Here is a 19,709-nt window from a genome sequence, read left to right as displayed (position 1 = left end):
AAACACCTAAGACAAGACACAAAAGCAAGAATATATAAAGCAGCAATTAGACCTACATTGACAAACACGACGGAGACAAGACCTGACACATCTAAAACGAGACGACTACTAGAAACAACAGGGATGAAAATACTTCGACGGAATATCAGGGAAAAGTCTGTTGCATAGGGAGAGAAGCGAAAACATAAGAAGAAGACATAAATGGATGGGTGACAAAACGGAAACAGGAGCGGAACGAACACATTAGTAGAACGGCAGAAGATAGGATAGTACGAATAGCAAGAGATAAGTCACCAAATGGACGAAGACGTATTGGCAGACCAAGAAAAAGATGGTGCGATAATTTAAACAATTTAGGAGGCTAATATTGAAGAAGAAACAGGATTTAAAGCCAACATACGAGAAGAAAGAAAAAGAAGAAGAATCTCGCAATCAAGATAGTGTTTTGTCGAATTTATATAAAAGATTTACAAATATATTTTTTTACAAAAATATTTTACAAATATATTAAAAATATTTTTTTTACAAAAATCTACATTTTCAACACACTGTATAGTGTTGTTCTAACCTTCGAAGTTTAGAAAATTTCATGAACTTGGCATCGCATAATCGTCCGTATCTTCGTCACGACCTTCCTCGTGTTATCCTTGATGCGCTAAGCACCCGCGCGTGCGTGATCACGATATGTAAAGTACCCTCTGCAGAAGAATGTTCTTCGCTGGCTTAGACTTGCTGTTTGCCCGAAACGTACGAACATATACCAAAGTAAAAACGAAGAAAAAGAAGAATATATAAAGAGAGACTACCTAGGTGGCATTGTAATTTTTTTCGTAGTGAAGCAGATATATGACTTAAGGGTAATAAAATTATTTTGATGTCATTCCTTTACGGAGTCTAGATCATGCATATCCAATCATTTTATTGTGCATTTAAAATCAGTTGTAAGTTAGCAGATAATAAATGTAACTTAAAAAAGAGTAGTTACAAGTTTTGCTGCATTTTAGCATTTCTTCTTCTTCTTCTTCTTAAGGTGCCATGCATTTCTGCGTAGGCGTCCACCGTACATTGTCTTGTCAGGTGAAATGCTAGATAGTCAGGATTAAATAATTCTGTCAAAGCATTTCATAGCTGTGGATTCCTGTCCATTGGCAAATATTACGCAACCATAACATTATTTTACGTTCCCGACCACTCTTACCCTCTATCTTTCCTGCGAGTATCAATTGCTGAAGAGTGTATCGTTCTCCTCATAATATGTGCCCCAAAAAAGCAGTCTTCTTATTTTTTACATAACTAAAAATTGCCTATCCTGGAAGGCCGCTCTTTTTAATATTTTCTCATTTCTGACTGCCCGTCCATAATATTTTAAGCATTCGAGGCAGGCAAGTTCAAAGACCTCAAGTTTGTTAATAAAGCTGGTCTTTAACGTCCATACTTCTCATTTTAGCGTCTTGTTTCGGAGGTTAAAATCCAACTTGCATTAATCTCATTAATGCCATTTTAAAGAATGGGATTTTTATTTTTTGTTAAAAAATTTGCGCAAACATTGTATCTTCACAGCACCCTCTACGATTTTTCAAAAATGTAGTCCAAACGGTTACTAGGGGGAACCTACAAATCCACCGAGTTAAAATACCGAAAAATCAATTTCAAGCTAATACAATTTCTGTATCTCCGGATCAACTCAATGGATTTTGACCTTTCTTTTTTTAATTTGTATGTAATTTCTACGTACATTACAAATATGCAATTTGTTTATATATTTATTAATTAATAAACAGTATGATTTGTTTAAACAATTCTTGAAAAAATATTTTTTTTACAAAAATCTATTTTTTAATCATGGTATCATTAATGATCATAGAAAAAGTTAAAGTACATTTTAATATATAAATATTTTTATTAGATAATTATTTATAATGTACAGAAAAATTAAAATAAGAAAGATCCAAATATTTTCAGTAGATCCCGAGTTATAGATAATGATAGTAGTTTTAAGTTGCCTTTTTTTAGTTTTTGAACTCGTGCATTTGTCGGCTCCCAGCTCCCCCTTCACTTACCACGACTAGTCACCAATTGAACTGTATTTTTAAAAATTTGTGCAAAATACCAGCATTTTGAATATGTAAAATGATTTTTTCTACGGACAATATTTTTAAACTTATTCAAAATGTTTATAAACTACAAAATTTCAAAAATTTGGCATTAGGATTTTTGTCTATATTAGATACTTTTTATCTCTTTTTAGTACATTTTAGTACACTTTTCTACTTTCATTTGGCATACGGAGAATTGCCCTATCTTCATTATTTCCTGTCTTATGTTATTGCAAAATAAAGGTCTCTGGGATAAACAAATAGAATAACTTTTAAACTAATTAATGGATCGGTCTCAAATTTTGAGGGTTTATTAAGTATCCCAATACCCAACTTTGGGCGGAACACTAAAGTTCTAAGCTAGTTTTAGTAAAAGTTATTAACAAATAACCATTTTCACTTATTTTACAGTTTGCGTAGCAACAAATTAACTTTTTAACTTTCAAAAATCGGTATTTTGAAGGTTTTTCAATGTTATAAAAAATTAAATTTTGTAATTTTATGTCAATTGTTTAGCTTTTGAATGGGGTGCAAAAAATCGAAAAAATCGTGATTTTTGCACTCAATTGTTAATAATTAAAAAACGGACGCGAACTCTAGGCAGGAAAGAGGTAGGTTTTCTTCCTATAGGTCTACAATAACTAAAAAAGTAGTCAGCTACCTGAATCTTTGAGTGTTCCGAACATGATCTATTTCTAGTTTATTTCCCTGGAGTAAAGGCTGTTTGGTTTAACTGAAAGCGAATGAGCGAGGTATTCTGCGATCAAAAATGGGTCTAGGGCTAAAAGAAAAGATATACAATAGTGTGGTGAAATCTGCGTTGATGTAGGGTGGTCGGGTATGGCCTGTAAAATAAATAGCTTAATAACAACTGTAGAACAGGGTTCAGGAAAAGAAGATGGAGGTATCTGAAATGAAAATGTTACGGTGTATGTTGGGTAAGACTACAAGGGAAAAAATCAGGAACAACGTGAATAGGAGAAAGAGCCTAGATGATTACAGTCTCAAAAAATATTCAAGAACAAAGACTGTAATAGTTTCGTCACGCCAGACGTAGAAATGGGAACTGAATAGAATAGAATAGAATAGAATTTAGTTCATCAAATATACAAAATTTCTTTTGTTTTTGACAAGTCAAAAGAGTACGCACCTACATTATAAAATTTTGACAAAATTTAAAATATAAATATTATAAATTATAATGAACAGATATACAAACAGGTACTAACAAATTTAAACAATTTAACACACTATGTAAAGACGTAAAGACATGAAATAAACTTAAAAACATGAAATATCGCCATAATCGGCAAAAAAACCCTGACCAAACTAGTGTACTTATTATAATGTATTATAAGCGGTACCTAAGTACTCTGTCTTTGTGTAAAAACAATGTTTTAAAAAGTGTGATTTTATTTTATTTTTAAACGACTGTAAATGAAGACTTTTTACTTCATCTGGCAAAAAATAGTACAAACTAACATCAGTTGAGTTTTTTTATACTTTTCGTCAACCTAAAACGTTGTGCTCTAATAGCATCGCTCGATCTTGTATGGTGATCATGGAAGTTGGAGTTTATGTTAAACTTACTTTTGTTGGAATTAATTTCAATCAGCGTCTCATATATATAGAGTGAAGGTAGTGACATAATACCTAACTTCTGAAATAAAGGTTGTGTAGTGCACTGCGTAGTGCCATTAAAAGTTGAGGAAAAGAGAGGTAAATTTATGCGATAACTGAGTGTTTTCTTAATTTTCCTGTAATTTCTTTAACTTTTTTTTGTTTTTTTTTCGTGCTACTTGATCTCAATGCACCTTTCTTTCATATATACCTCTTTGCCTGCTCTGATTTTATGATTTTTATCATTTACTAAACATTTCATAAATATAATATTAATATAATGAGGTAGTTACAGATATAATTATGTACACGATCTATATTTTATAATAGTTTTTATAATTGCTTATTACATTGACTCTATTCCTTTTTTATGTAATATCCATAATTGTTAATTATATTCTGTTCTATTATTTGTGTAATGACTGAAGATTGGTATTAAATGAAGATCAAATTAAGAAAGTCCTGCTATTCCATTTGCGTGTATCACTTCATTATCTCACCTCTCTAAAACAATTTCCTGTGTACTCTTCTTATTCCCAAGTAAATTGCTCAAATTAGAATATTTCGTCGGTGACAAAAAGCTATCAGGTTTACAACAGTAGCCGAAGGAGAAAAAAAGCGCCTTCGAGTACCGGTTCGGTCTCAAATTACAGGATAAGAACTGTTAACCGACAAATACCTCTTCGGAGACTGGACCTACCTCAATTTTGACATCAACGACCTGTAATCCGTTTATTTAATGTTTCACAGTTAAAAACGTTCGGTTCCTGCAACCGACAATATTTTGATGAAAAGCTCGTTTCTTAGATAAACACGCTCATACTGACTAGTTCCGTAATAAAAAAGAAATAATAGATACAATAATCATAATAGCAGTAGGTAATAGTAAAGTCACTGAAGGTTTTTACCTCTGATTTCGTTGAACCACCACTTTTTTGAGGAAAATTGGTGGTTAGTTAGAAGAGACATGCGGTTTTACCCTGGAGATGGATGCCACCACTTCTTGTGGGTGAATATTATTTTATTAAAAATAACCTAAGGTAAAATAATAACCCTAAGCAAAATTTGTTGTATACAGTTATCAAAATAAATCAATACTTTTTAAGTTATTAAAGACCAAATATTTTAATTTTTCGTTAACAAAATGCACATTTTAAAGTGGTTTTTCAAAAGAAAGTTTTTACAAAAAAGTTTTTTTCTTCTCTGATTCTGGCCTTGGTTTAGAACTAGAACCTTTAGCCACGTAATTGTATACTTATCACTAACTCAGGTGTAATGTGTAGTGTGTGTGTTGAGTAAGTGTCTTGTTACTTTGCAAAGTTGACGTCATTGTCTTTGCAAAGAGACGCTAATTGTATCCGAACGTCTGCGGTCCCTCCGGTGAGTACCGATCCCACAAGGACAGAAACTATTTTCATTTATTAATTTATAATAAATGAAAAAATTCGTGACCCTGGTTACAAAAAAGTTATTATTACCAAAATTGTAACCTTAACTGTAACTGTAATTCCTTACTTGAAAAACCTTTTACTATTAATAATATAAGGGGATGGGTACGTATTTTCGGCTTCAATGCTATTCTAATGGGGATTCATTTTTTTCGAATCCTGAGAAAACTAATAAGTATTTTTTAAAAATTTAAACGCAGTATGAAAGATTACCTGCTTACCGAGGCCCGATAGTTCCTGAAAACTTCTATAATGTTTATTTTAATAAGTTACAGGGGTGAAAATCTAAGAGAAAATGTAGTGTTATTTTTAATTTTAAATATATCATTCAAAAGAAACTTTTTATTTATTCTAAGGGACTTTCGGCCTTCGATAATAATTTAGTCTTTCATTCTGCGTTTAAATTTTTTAAAAATATTTATTAGTTTTTTCAGGATTCGAAAAAAATGGACACTATCGGGAATATTTTGAGTTGTTGATTAAATAATATTTTTCTGAAGCTATTTCCTTGTGGCATTTTTATAATTACGTATTTTTTATGGGAAATAAGCCACAATTTTACTAAAAAATGAATTTATTTACGTTTCGAAGCCCAAATCGAGTTTCGTTGTCAAAATACAATACGATCAAGAAGAGACAATAAAATTTACAATGGAAAAGGAATACAATAACACTTTGCCTTTCCTCGATGTTTTAGTCTCAAAGAAGGATACTGGATATGAGACTCAAGTGTATAGAAAACCAACACACACTAACAGATATCTCAATTACAAATCAAATCACAACATCAACGTTAAAAAGGGAATAATTAAATCCTTATATGATAGAGCCAAAATTACTTGTTCTAACGAAAATTCATTTTTAGAAGAAAAACAATTGTTAACATCTGTTTTATTAAAAAATGATTATCCTTTATCGTTTATAAATAAGGAATTGACAAGATTAGATCGAATGGAACAGAACAACTTAGAACGGGATCCTACAACATTCACAAGAAATAATACGAGGAAAATAACAATACCATATATAAAAGGACTATCCGAGAAACTTAAAACGATAGGAAATAAATTCAACATTTCAACAACATTCAAAACAACAAACACATTGAGATCTATTCTATCTAAAACTAAACCTAACAATGAACAAGAAAGAACAAAGAATTGCATTTATAGAATACCTTGTGAATGCGAACAATTTTATTTAGGTGAAACATCAAGACCATTAAACGTTAGAATAAGTGAACATCAGTCTTATATTAAAAACAGAGAATTTGATAGATCTCAGATATGTCAACACGCATGGGATAATGAACATAGAGTTCAGTGGAGAGATTCAAGTATAGTCCTGAAAGAATCAGATAGTAAAAAGAGAAAAATCAAAGAAGCGGCTCTAATTATGCTAAATGAAACCAATTGTGTCGCAAATTCCTCGGTAGAATGCAGTAGGATGTGGTTACCCATACTGAAAGAGGAAGTCAATAGAAAGAAAATACCACGATTAGTAAGTCAATAACATATCGAGTTAGTACAAATTTTATATTTTAGTATTACTTATTATATATCTATGTAATATTAATATTATTTATAATTTAAACATATTAAAGTCAGAATTTGGTATTAGTTTTTTTTTAAGGTAGATTAAATGTAAGACCAAATACTTACGATGTCGGGATAGTATCACGAGGTTTTTTCCTGGTTTTCCCTCGTGATTTACTATGAAATCTCTAACGCGAGAATTTTACTGTCATCGTTGCATTTGGTTGTCTTTTTAAAGACAGATCACATGCTATGATTTTTTTTTGAGACGGATATTCTTGAGTTGGGATTGATTTCATGTAATCGAATGAAATATCTTTTAGTAAAGTCGTCCCAGGAACGCAACTCATAAATATTGGCGATATCATTTTAAAGTCTTCTACTTTAAAATGTATAATATACGTCTGAATTGCCAATATAAATGAGTCAGATTAAATAAATTATTAGAAGAATTTTTTTACTTAGCAACAACATGTTTGTTTTATTTTAATAGTATTTTGTATTTTGACAACGAAACCCGATTTGGGCTTCGAAACGTTAATAAATTCATTTTTTAGTAAAATTGTGGCTTATTTCCCATAAAAAATACGTAATTATAAATAATATTTATAGTGTATTTGATAAATAATTGATTTATGACACGAACTTAATAAAAAGTTATTTATTGTTTATTATTTATGGAAGATCCAAGCAGAGAATACATCAGGATATATTCTGTGATCCAAATATTTTATTGTTTAAGATGTTCAAAATTGTAAGCGTTCCATAGTAACAATATATTATTAAAAAATTGCTTTAACACTTTTCCTCTTTTCTCGATTTAGTATTAGTTTTTGTTGTACATATAAATTATTACAATCACTGAATACATAGTTATTTAAAAAAATATCACATTTATTAATTGAATTAATAATTTGCAATTATAGAAATAACAGTTACCTAAGAACATTCAAAAGCCATCTCCTTAAAGTTAATGATGACATTGTCAAGTAGAATGACATTCTAGTAATGTTTACATATCCATACCAGTGTTAATTTTACTACATGTAATGTGCCGTGTAAAGACAGAAAAAGTAGGGATACCGTAAAATATTTGCTAATTATGTACCGATGGCCTTAAATCAAAGTGAGTTATAGCGTTGATTGAATACACGAATTGAATTGAATACTCATGTATTCAATCAACGGTTATAGGTAATTGAATGTAGGCATACTTTTTTCGGTGAGTACTCAAATATAAGTATTCAAGCTTAAATAACGCGAAAGCGATGCGTTTTATTATGCAAGGAAGAATCTAAGGAAGAAGAAGCATAGGGAGAAGACGCATCTCCTGGCTAAGGAACTTTAGAGAATGGTTTAACTGTTTGTAGTTCATTACAACTGTTCAGAGCAGCAGCCAACGAAGTGACCATAGCCATTATGATATCCAACCTTCAATAGGAGATGGAACTTTAAGAAGAAGATGCGTTTTATAAAATATACTTAACACTTGTCAAAGTACTTCTGAATTTCTATCAAATGAGCTCCAAAAGAAGTTGATAGCATCAAAATTAAGTACAGTAGAACCTCAATAAGTCGGATTAATCGGGACCGCGGTCGATCCGGGTTATCGAAAATCCGGAATAGTTGGAGAATATGCTAAAAATCAGTAAAATACATATAAATATTAAACAAATACACATTATAATTGCAAACACATGAAATACATATGCACAGTACATCTAAATTACGTACAGTTTTATACAGTATTGCTTATTTCTTGGTAAAAAAGTCAGTCAAAGTGAAAAATGTTTGATTTTTCTGATGAAAATCGGCCCGGGTTAGCCGTACTTCCGGATTATCGGGGGCCGACTTATCGGGGTTCCACTGTAAGTTATGATGAAAATAAGAGGACTTTTCGAATTTTTTAGGAAAAAGTGAAAAATAAAACAAATGCCGATTCCACAAAAATTAAAATTTATATTAATCCCTATAACGCTTTCTTTACTTTAGTATAAGTAATTACCTCAATAAATAATAGTTTGACCAGTTTAGAATGCATATTCTTGACAAAAAGAATGGGGTTTAAAAAAATCAGAATTTTTCAAATTTTCGTAAATTTCATTTTCTTTTGTCAATAACTCAAAAAAAACTCTATATACTTGAAAAATAATACAAGAATGAAATTTGAGTTTTTTTAACAAAGCTCTTTCTTTTTTTGTAGGATAAAAAATAACCGAGATAGAAACGTATCGTCTAAATGTTACTGCCAGAACCATGTAACACGTGCCCTTTAACCTTTTATCTTAAAAAAAATAAGGGATTTAACAGATTAAATTTTATAGCCCTTGTTTAGCTTTCAAATGGTTTTTGGACGACCCTAATATCATAAAGATTAACGGAGTTATTCTAAAAAAAACATTAATGTCTCTTTGAAAAAATTTGTAGAGCATAAATTTGAAAAATTTTTGAAGCATAAATTTTGCTTGTGTCTTGATAACTTCTTCTCGATCTCATTGATCTAAAGCAGCGTTTCTCAATCTGTGGTACATGTACCACTGGTGGTACATATCATTATTTGGAGTGGTACACAAAACGCAAATATAGCCAAAATTAGCACCACTATTATAGGTATTTAGATCACCTAGCTAGATAGGTATTTCAGTTAGGTGGTATATATATATATAATATATAATCCTAAACCCACTTACCCTAAGGTGTCGGGTGTAATGTCTTTAGTTAGTTGCATGTACAACTTTTCTCCATTGTTTCTTATTCTTTGCTTGGTTTCTTGCTTGTTCTTTGCTGATTCCTCGTGTTTCTAGGATTGAGGTTACATTATCATCCCATGTCTTCATTGGCCTGCCCCTTGGTCTCTTGGTTTGTCTTCTGGCTTCCCATACTTTTTTAACTGGTCTTTCTTGGTTCATTCTAACCATGTGTCCATACCATCTCAATTGGGCCTCTTCAATTTTTTTTATAATTGGTTGGACCTTAAGATGTTCTCTGACTGCCTCATTTCTAATCCTGTCTAACCTGGTTATACCCATTATTCTTCTAAGAAATTTCATTTCTATGCTCTGTATTTTCGATTTTAACTTATCAGTAAGCGTCCAACTTTCACTACCAAAAGTTAAAATCGGCACAAACACCGTCTTGTATATGGACACTTTGGCTTTTTGGGATACTTCTTTTTTTGACAGAAACGTACTTTTGATTGCGTGGTACATCCGAGCAGCACTTTCTATTCTGGAACTTATTTCAGTTTCTTCAGTTCCTCTGCTCTCTATTTGTACTCCCAAGTATTTGTAAGTATCGACCTGTTCAAGTGTATTTCCGTTAATTGTTATCTTCGTTTGTTTTCTACTTTTTCCACATACCATTACTTTCGTCTTCTCATTATTGATTCTCAGATTTCGTTTAATTAGTGCAGCGTTCCATACTTGTAAATTTCGATTGAGTGCTTCTTCATTTTTCCCAAATATCACTAGATCGTCTGCGTATGCACACTCTGAGATCCACACTGCTTCTAAATTTCTATGTCCGGCATATAACTTTACCGTTTCTGCTCTAGTTTCTTTAATTATGTCATCCAAGACAATGTTAAACAGTATGGGGCCTAGGACTCCTCCTTGACGTAGACCTTCATTTACTATGAACTCTTCGGATTCCATATTATCGGTTCTGATTCTGTTCCTTGTATGTCTATATATACTCATAATGGCTTGCCTGAGTTTGATTTTCACACCTTTCTTTTTTAAACATATGTCAATCACCTTCCTTGGAGTACTATCAAATGCCTTTTCTAAGTCTATAAAGGCTTGGTGTAACTCGGTGCTTGAGTTCCGTGCATTTTGTATTAATTTTTTGATAGTAAAAATGTGATCTTGGATGCTTCTGCCTTTTCTAAATCCACTCTGTGATTGTTCCATTTTAGAATCAACTTCTTGTAAAAGACGTTTTTCTAGTATTCTCTCATATACTTTGGATGGGATGCTCAGTAGTGTTATTCCTCTGTAGTTGCTACATTCGCGTTTGTCACCTTTTTTGAAAATGGGTAGAATAACTCCCACTTCCCAATCTTTTGGTATTTGGTTCTCACTCCATGCCCTATTACACACTTTTGTTAGCAGTTCAATGCCCTTGTCGCCCATGTTTTTAAGCATTTCCGCTGTGATTTTATCAAATCCAGCCGCTTTACCTTTCTTTCAGTTAGGTGGTACCAAAAATAATAAAAATTATTTGGTGGTACATGACTCAAAAAGATTGAGAACCGCTGATCTAGAGTACTTTGTTAAGTGTTTATTAAGTATGTTTTATAAAATGCATCGTTTTCCCGTTATTTAAGCTTGAATACTTAGATTTTAGTACTTACCGAAAAAATATTTATTCAGTTATCTATAACTAATGAATTAACATTAAAAGGTTTTTAAGTTAGGAATTTATTCGGTTTTATATTGGCTTCAATTTTGTTAATGTAAACTTTTTGTAAAAACTAACTGCTAAAACATGCATTTTTTGACAAAAAATGAAAATATGTGATCTTTAATAACCCAAAAATATTGATTTTATTTAATAACTTTATAAACAAATTTTGCTTAAAATTTATCCCTCTATCGATTTGTGGGGTTATTTTTAATAAGATAATTTTTACTCTGAGAACGGGTGGAATCCAACCCCAGAGTAGAAGCGCAATTTGGTTCCATGTCACTTTTATTTCTTTTAAGGTATCCTCTAACTACTCACCAATTTTCATGAAAATCGATGGAGGTTCAACGAAATCAGAGGTGAAAACCTTCAATGACTGTACTAAGACCCGTAATCCGTTTATTAAACATTTCACAGTTAAAATCGTTTGGTTCCTGTTAACCGACAATATTTTGATAAAAGCTCTTCTATTAATATTTTATTTATCAATACGCTCAAAGTGACCCGTTCAGTAATAATAGATATAATATATACAATAATCACAATGGCAGTAATGGGTACAACGGCAATCGTAAATACGATCATACATCAACGCCAGTTTGTAACGGTACTACTTAAAAATCAAATTGAAATAAATGACAAGGAGATTGTTTTTATAGGTGGGATTAATCATATTCAATAACAGATAATGTTAGATGATTGAAAGAATATTTATGAAGATACCAGGTGATTCTGTGGGTTCATTCATTTCGACGTAGAGGTTAAATACGCAAAAAATTACGTGGGTATATTTATATACCGCATTTATTAATAACTGATAGCAAAGAAGAATTATTTCTTTTAATAAAGTTCTACTTTTAAAGTAGGTACGTAGAGTCTGTATTTTCTGCCATAACTCCAAAATATTTCATATTTTGTTCCCCTCGTGTTTTCGTCGTCGTCATCATCATCATCATCATCATCATCATAATCATCATCATCGTCGTCGTCGTCATCATCATCATCGTCATCATCATCATCACCATCATCGTCACACCTGATCAGATAGCCCAAAATCTCCTGACGAACAGTAAGGCGGCATCAAGGTATCAAGGAAGAACAAGATGAGATTACTTCGAAACATCGACAAAAAAATGTATGTTCTATCTACCTCCTTTGGCCTGGGGAAGGTGAGAGGCGCGATCCACCAAATAAAAGGTAATAATGTGGCTGGCCTGGATGACGTAATAACAGAACAAATAAAGAACCTTAGACCAAAACCATAGAGTTGCCCGTAAAAATGATGAATTGCTGCTTCCTCACATTACAAATCCCCAAAATCTGGACAAAAGCTAGAGTAGTAGCCCTTTTAAACCAGGGAAGTATCCGGTGGATACAAAGAGTTTTAGACCTATCTCACTTTTGTGTCACATTTCAAGGCATTCAAAAAAATGATACTGAACCAGATCGCTGAATCTATGGAGACTAAAATTATTCCAGAACACGCAGGGTTCAGAACCGGAATGTGTTGCTGCAGTAAAATCCTTAATCCCACCCAACATATTGAAGATGGTTTTGAACGGAAAGAAATAAGAGTAGCGTTCATATGTAGACCGCCTATATCGCAGTTAAGCATTAACGGCCACTGACAAAACTCTAAGACAATACAAAAATTTTCCGACGTAACTATAAGGTTAGTGAAATGTCTTCTTCAGAATAGACGCTTCTACGTAACAGTCCAGTCCAAGAACAGTCGGTGGAGGTACAGAAAAATGGACTCCCACAGGAAATTGTCCTATACACCTATATACTATACACCAACGACCGTCCCATAAACCAACAAACAAGACAAATTGTTTACGTTGATGACACAGTTTGCTTCTACCATTTTTGTATGGTTTTCAAATTATAAAAGGTCTTATTTACTAAACAATTTGTTGTTTAAACAAAAAATGAATAAAAACTTACCCTCGCAATGGAAGCCATCTCCTTGATAACCTGGAAAACACGTACAGTGGAAACTGCCCAGTGTGTTGGTACAATGAGCAAATACGTCGCATGGTCTGTATTTGCATTCGTTTTCGTCTACAAAAATAAAGAAATATGTCAAATAAAAATTACTAACAACTTATTTATTATTATTCATAAAAAGTGTGTAAACTGTGGACGACTAGGTACTCCGACCAGATTAATGCAAGTTGTTAAAATGCTGGATGATGCTGGTTAAAGAGCTAAGTGACTAAATAGGTCACATTAAAACTGACAATAAATCTCTAAAGTACATAAATGACAGGGATAGCAGCGTAGAAAGTAAGTATTGAGGACTGGTAAATACAGTAGAAACTAGACTCCAGTACTGCGAGAAAAATCAAGAAACCTTACTAACACCACCATCATCTTCAATTGCATTGCAACTCATAACTCATCTAGAGTCTTTGCAGCGTTTACTATTAGTCTAAGAGCTAGTGAACCCTCCGACTAACGGTCGTCTTGTAAGGCTAGAAATTTGTCTAGTGATAATTTATAGCACACCAAGGCTAAAAACCATGACCTGGCAGGCATCAGCGGTGCACGTGTATCTACCAGGTGAATCGAAAAGTGCAAATTTAGGGGGTAAAATAAACTTTCCCCTGTAAGGTTTAAATTTAAGTATGTGTTTGAGTAAGTCATTTAGAAGAAATGTATACAATGACAGGCGATTCTGAAGAGCATAAGACCTTGCCAGGCGAGGGGAAAGATTAAGGGTTTTTCCTAAAATTATTCTTTTTGCACCGACCAAGTTTTTTTAGGTTTTTTGAATCATTCCAAACAAAAAAGTTTTTAGTGATTTTTCTCTTAAGTTAATAGTTTTTGTTATATAAGCGATTGAAAATTTTGAATATTACGAAATCGGCCATTTTTAACCCTAAATCGGACATTTATCTAAAAATTTCAATGTTGCCAAGGTACGTAGATATTCTTTAAACATAGATTGATGAAATCCCGAAGAGTTTTTTTCAATAAAATATCGAAAACCCCTTTGTTTTTTTAATTGCTAATCAAGCGGGCGCGACACTGTAGTATAAGTGAGGACGTTTGAGTTTGCATAAATTCATTATCTCGAGAATGGGCAAATTTCAAGAGAAATTCTCAGACAGGTCGATTTTTATTTTTGAATTAGGACTTTTTGGCATATTATAATACTAGTGACGTCATCCACATGATTTTTTTAAATAAGAGTAGGGGTTGTGTGACAGTATTCACTATTCAGTAATATAAACATTAACATAATTATTTATACAGGGTGTACAAAAAAATATTTCTTCTATTTGTCAAATTTAATCAAAGTTAATTTAATAAAAAAATTTTTGTACACCCTGTATAAATAATTATGTTAATTGTTATATTAGTAAATAGAGAATTAAATAACCTTTCAAATGAGCTATCACACAACCACTACTCTCATTTAAAAAAATCATCGATTACGTCATCACGCTCAGATGGATGACGTCACTAGTATTATATATATGCCGAAAAGTAATAATTTAAAAATAAAAATCGACCTGTCTGAGGATTTCCCTTGAAATTTGCCCATTCTCGAGATAATGAATTTATGCCAACTCAAACGTCCTCACTTAAACTACAGTGTCGCGCCCGCTTGATTAGCAATTAAAAAACAAAGGAGTTTCCGATATCGTATTGCAAAAACTCTTTGGGATTTCATAAATCAATGTTTAAAGAATATCTACCTACCTTGGCAACTTTGAAATTTTTAGATAAATGTCCGATTTAGGGTTAAAAATGGCCGATTTCGCAATTTTCAAAATTTTCAATCGCTTATATTACAAAAATTATTAACTTGAGAGAAAAATCGCTAAAGACCTTTTTTGTTTGGAATGATTCAAAAAACCTAAAAAAATTTGTTCAATGCAAAAAGAAAAATTTTAGGAAAAACCCCTAATCTTTCCCCTCGCCTGGCAAGGTCTTATGCTTTTCAGAATCGCCTGTCATTGTACACATTTCTTCTAAATGACTTACTCAAACACATACTTAAATTTAAACCTTACAGGAGAAAGTTTATTTTACCCCCTAAATTTGCACTTTTCGATTCACTTGGTAGATACACGTGCACGTTGATACCTGCCAGGTCATGGTTTTTAGCCTTGGTGTGCCATGAATTATCACTAGAAAAATTTCTAGTCTTACAGGACGACCGTTAGTCGGAGGGTTCACTAGCTCTTAGACTATATTGTCTTCCTTGTTTGTCGGTCCTAAACCACTAGTTCCCATTATCTTACTCCCATTTTCTCCAGATCCTCTGTGACTGCATCTTTCTACCTTTTTAGACCATCCTACAGACCTTCTTCCGTATGGTCTTTCCCAAAACAAATTGCTTATACGGCAATTCTCGTTACTGCGCATCACACGCTGCCCATCTTAGTCCATTGATTTTTTAAATCTCACTAAATTTTCCTTTTTAATGTGAGACTCTAACTTGTTGTTGTCTCTGCGTCTTCACTCTTTTGTCATACTATCTCTGCAAGAGCCATATATCACTCGAAGGATTTTACGTTCCTACACCAGCAATTTATATATATTTCACCAGCAATGCTGGTCGTATTATGATCTTATATATCTGAATTTTTGCACCACATGAAAGAAGATTCAACTTCATTTTCTCACCAGTCTCCCACCATTATTCGCGTTTCAACTTCTCGTCATACTTTGTTGTCATTGGCGATTGTTAGGTAAGAAAAAATATGGGAAAATAATACCCACTTTCCCATTTTCCCGTTTTGGATGAAAAAAAAACTTTGAAAAAATGTACTGATCAAAATCCTGTATAGAATCCACCTTGTATAATACGATAAAGTTCCAATCATTTAGATATAATGCAAATAAAATACCATTTTAAAACGAATAGACGGATTAAAAGGCTCATTTTCTATAGTGTAAATGAACCTCAACGAAGGACATCTAGAGATAAGCATAAAATCTCACGATATAAGCATTTCTAAGAACAAAGACTGAGCAAAGGAGTAATCGATAACGAAAGACGTAACGACAGACAATCTACACTAAGCTGAATGTACTTATCGTTTTAATAATGATTTGCAAAACTTTGCTGCCAGATCAAATGCAAACGTTTTTGTAATGGGCAATAATGAGAATCTTTCTTAATAAGTGCATAGGATGGTTTAACGAGTCATTCCACTAAAACGTCACAAGCACCTCTAATCGCTTAATACCTTGGGAGAAAAATCTCTAACAACTTCTCATCACTGTTGATACTGATATGACAGGTATTCATGCATGTAGAATGAGTTGTTTGACTATATTTAGATTAAAAACAGACGAAAAATTTATTCTGCTGTGATTACACGATCAATTTACACTTTGTGTTTTGTATCCGAATAAATTATGAATACATGTACACTCAAATACAAGACGCTGCCCTCAATTATGCTTTCTTAGCTTTTCCATAATTATCTTGTCACCTGATCAATTTTAGTTTCAAATTATGTACTATCACCCTCATCTGGTTCATTTTTATGCTTTGTTTTTATATTTTCTTCAGTATACAAAAAGATGACGAAATTATAAGAAGGTGGACACATTACTATCGAAAAAATCGAAGAAACAATTAAAAATATAAAGTTGAAATAAAGCTGAATCAAGGTAATGTCATACCTTTTTATAACAGTGGTTTGTTATACAGAACCTGCTTTACTGTGGGCTGTCAATTTACTAGATATAAGGGCAATTGTCAACGTAATTTTAAGCGTCTAAAGGTGATAAAGAAAATAGAAACTAGAGCTGAAGTATTTTTTGAGAGCAATCAACGAGATAGGCCTTATCAAAGGGGTTAACCGCATCAAATTAAGTAAATATAAGCCCAAAGAGGGATCTCTTCAATTACACAGGCTTCTACACAAGATACTGTTACTGTGATGGGTTTACCTCCTGCCAAAATGAGTCTGCTGGAGTAACCTAGTGATCTGCGGACTGAGAAATTCTGAGAAGTGGATGCTCTACGAGGTCGGTGATTATATCACAGGCCCTCGTTACCCTTGTATCTAACTCTTACAAGCCACTGAATGTGGCTGAAGAACTCACACAATTAGTGTAGACAAGTACAACAAGTTTTAAGGCTAAATATTAATCGACGTTCCCCATAATCCAATTAAAAATGGGTTTCAAACTATTCCACAGGTAAAATCGCAAAAAAACTGAAAGTCCAGTCCATTTTAGCCAGTGCAGCTGTCTCTAAACAAAAATCTCAATCTTCAATTTCTAAAACCCAAACTTTATTCATTTGACTAATATAGTCGATTTGCTAATCTGAGACAACTGTCTACACTACAATCACAATAAAAATGTACTAAATATGCACTAGAAATAAACAAACCAAGACACGTGGAATGTTCTAGGAGCACTCTCAAATCATGATTTTGGAGTGTTCCTTGTGTTTGTTTATTTCTAGTGCTTCTTTATTGTGATTGTAGTGTAGACAGTTGTGTCTCAGATTAGTGAATCGACTATACATATTGTATATTATTACTAGAGCTCGGGAAATATGCAAAATGCATATTAAGTGCATAATTGCATATTATAGATAAATTTTATAAGTGCAAATGCATTTATTAAAATTGCATATTTTCAGACTTTTTTACCTCAAACAGAGAAATGTTCAAGAGAAATGAACCACTTTCTGGTGACATCCTTAATCTCAGCCTTTTACAATTTATAAGGCAAGAAGATGACGAATAAAGGAGACGAAGGGGACTCTACAATATGCAGTCACATTTTTTTAGTGAAAAAAATTTGTTATTGTTAAGTGATGCTGCGCCATATATGACCAAAAGTGGACAACATTTAAAATTTTCAAATTTGTAACTTGTTTAGTACGCTTTAAATAGAGTAGCAGAAACTGTAAAGACATACTTTTTCAATGGTCAATACTCTTGTATCAAATATAATAAAATATTTTTAAAAGCTCTTATGCTAGTACAACAGGTATAGCTATAAAAATCGTTTACCTAATGTGACTTTATCACCTGAATCTGTGATAACTAGATTGGGAAAATGGTTTAATTCTGTAAATCTCATAACCGATAATTTTGAGGGAATTAAAGACGTCATTTGTAGTTTAATGTAGATAACTCAGGTGCTATTAAAAAATGTGTGGCTGTTGAACAGAATCTGTTGATGAACAGAATTAAACACCTTGGGGAAAACAACAAAGTGTATCAAAAATTCTGCACGGTGTTAAAGATAAATGGGGGATATCAAGAAACAATTCAAATAAATAATATTATGAAGATGGGGAAATGTGAAGATAATTTAATTTTATAGATAGAACTCTCAATTGTGTAATATTTTAAGTTTTCTCCTATAACTTTAGGTGAAGTAGAAAGAAGTGATTTTTTTGAAAATTGTAAATTTTTTTGTGTATAAACAAATATTTTCAGATAGACGGCTCAGTTTTTCTGTAGAAAATTTTGGAAAAGCATTTAGTAATGCATAGTTTTAATTTTTATAATAATATAATAAAAAACGATGATAATAAATGTAAAGAATAAGTGAATATAATGATGTAGGTAATAGAAATTTCAATAAATATTTTTTGTGACTATTATAAAATAATTTTTTTTATTTATCGAATTGAATACCTTCATAACAAGGATTACTGCTTTTTTTATTTATATGCATTAAATGCATAAAAGTATATTTTAGTGCATATTTCAACTGTTTTTTTGTGCATATTTTAGGGATTTTTAAGTGCATATTTCACGAGCTCTAATTAATTATAACTAAGTTTTGTTCTTAATGCTTACCTGGTACCTCGCAGCTACACCCTCCGTATCCATCGTTACAGTGACACTGGCTATCTAGGCAAGCACCATTTTGACATCCATCTTTTTGGCAGTGATCGTTTTTCCGACAATTATCTGAAAATAAAAAGTTTAAATCAATATAAATCTTACATAATTGCTTATAAAGAAAGATTTTTAAAATATAAATTTATCATTATCATCATCGTTATGATCAAAGAGTTGCAATCCCTGTAAATTATTTCTAACTACATTGCGTTTTGAAAATCATATTCTGAGGTGAGACGGATTTGTCACCATATCGTTTAGACATTGCTGTATGTTTTTGCTGCTGTCGTGATTCCTTTTCATTTCTTTCTGTTTTTCCTTTGAACTTTAAAGCACTTCATGTTTATTGCTCAAATATCTTCTTCTACGTCATATAGACATCTTTTTCTAGACTTCGCTGCACTTAGGTCATAGTGGTGTTAACTTAGTTACTTTTTTCAGCATCACTGTGTGGTGGTCTCACACATATTGGACAGAGTATCAATTGTCGCAAAAAATGGCCTGAAAATAGCATTCAATCTAGACTGAGTTTATTATAAAATTAAGAGTATACCCTCTTATAATGAAAATAGAACAAGAAAAAGTCAAGTAGTCAAAAAAGTGTCAGACACCTTATTTAACTGTTTCGATAGTGTGTTCCTATAGTTTGATTATAAGCGAAATTAAGCGTTGTGACTGTTGTGGTACGCCTACTTATTTTAATATTTATGCTATAAGTGTTGCCATTTGACCCTGTCGAACAGTTTACAATAAGATATAGGT

General features: G+C 32.2%; 1 protein-coding gene across 30 annotated transcripts in view; it reads right to left on the bottom strand.

Annotated features, from left to right (window-relative positions):
• The window catches only part of LOC114327495 (uncharacterized), a 677,364-nt gene that overhangs the window by 328,741 nt on the left and 328,914 nt on the right, over nucleotides 1–19,709 (bottom strand). For all 30 annotated transcript variants that reach the window (XM_050648891.1, XM_050648865.1, XM_050648867.1 and 27 more), the window contains exons 4-5: nucleotides 18,903–19,016; nucleotides 13,054–13,170 (exon numbers count right to left, since the gene is read on the bottom strand). In XM_050648891.1, the coding sequence (XP_050504848.1) occupies nucleotides 13,054–13,170; nucleotides 18,903–19,016 (231 nt within the window). The remainder of the gene's footprint in view (nucleotides 1–13,053; nucleotides 13,171–18,902; nucleotides 19,017–19,709) is intronic.

This window comes from Diabrotica virgifera, chromosome 4, assembly GCF_917563875.1.
Source record: "Diabrotica virgifera virgifera chromosome 4, PGI_DIABVI_V3a".
Classification (NCBI taxonomy): Eukaryota; Metazoa; Arthropoda; class Insecta; order Coleoptera; family Chrysomelidae; genus Diabrotica; species Diabrotica virgifera.
The sequence above is the reverse complement of the archived record's forward strand: the minus strand, read 5'-3'. Positions and strand labels throughout refer to the sequence as shown.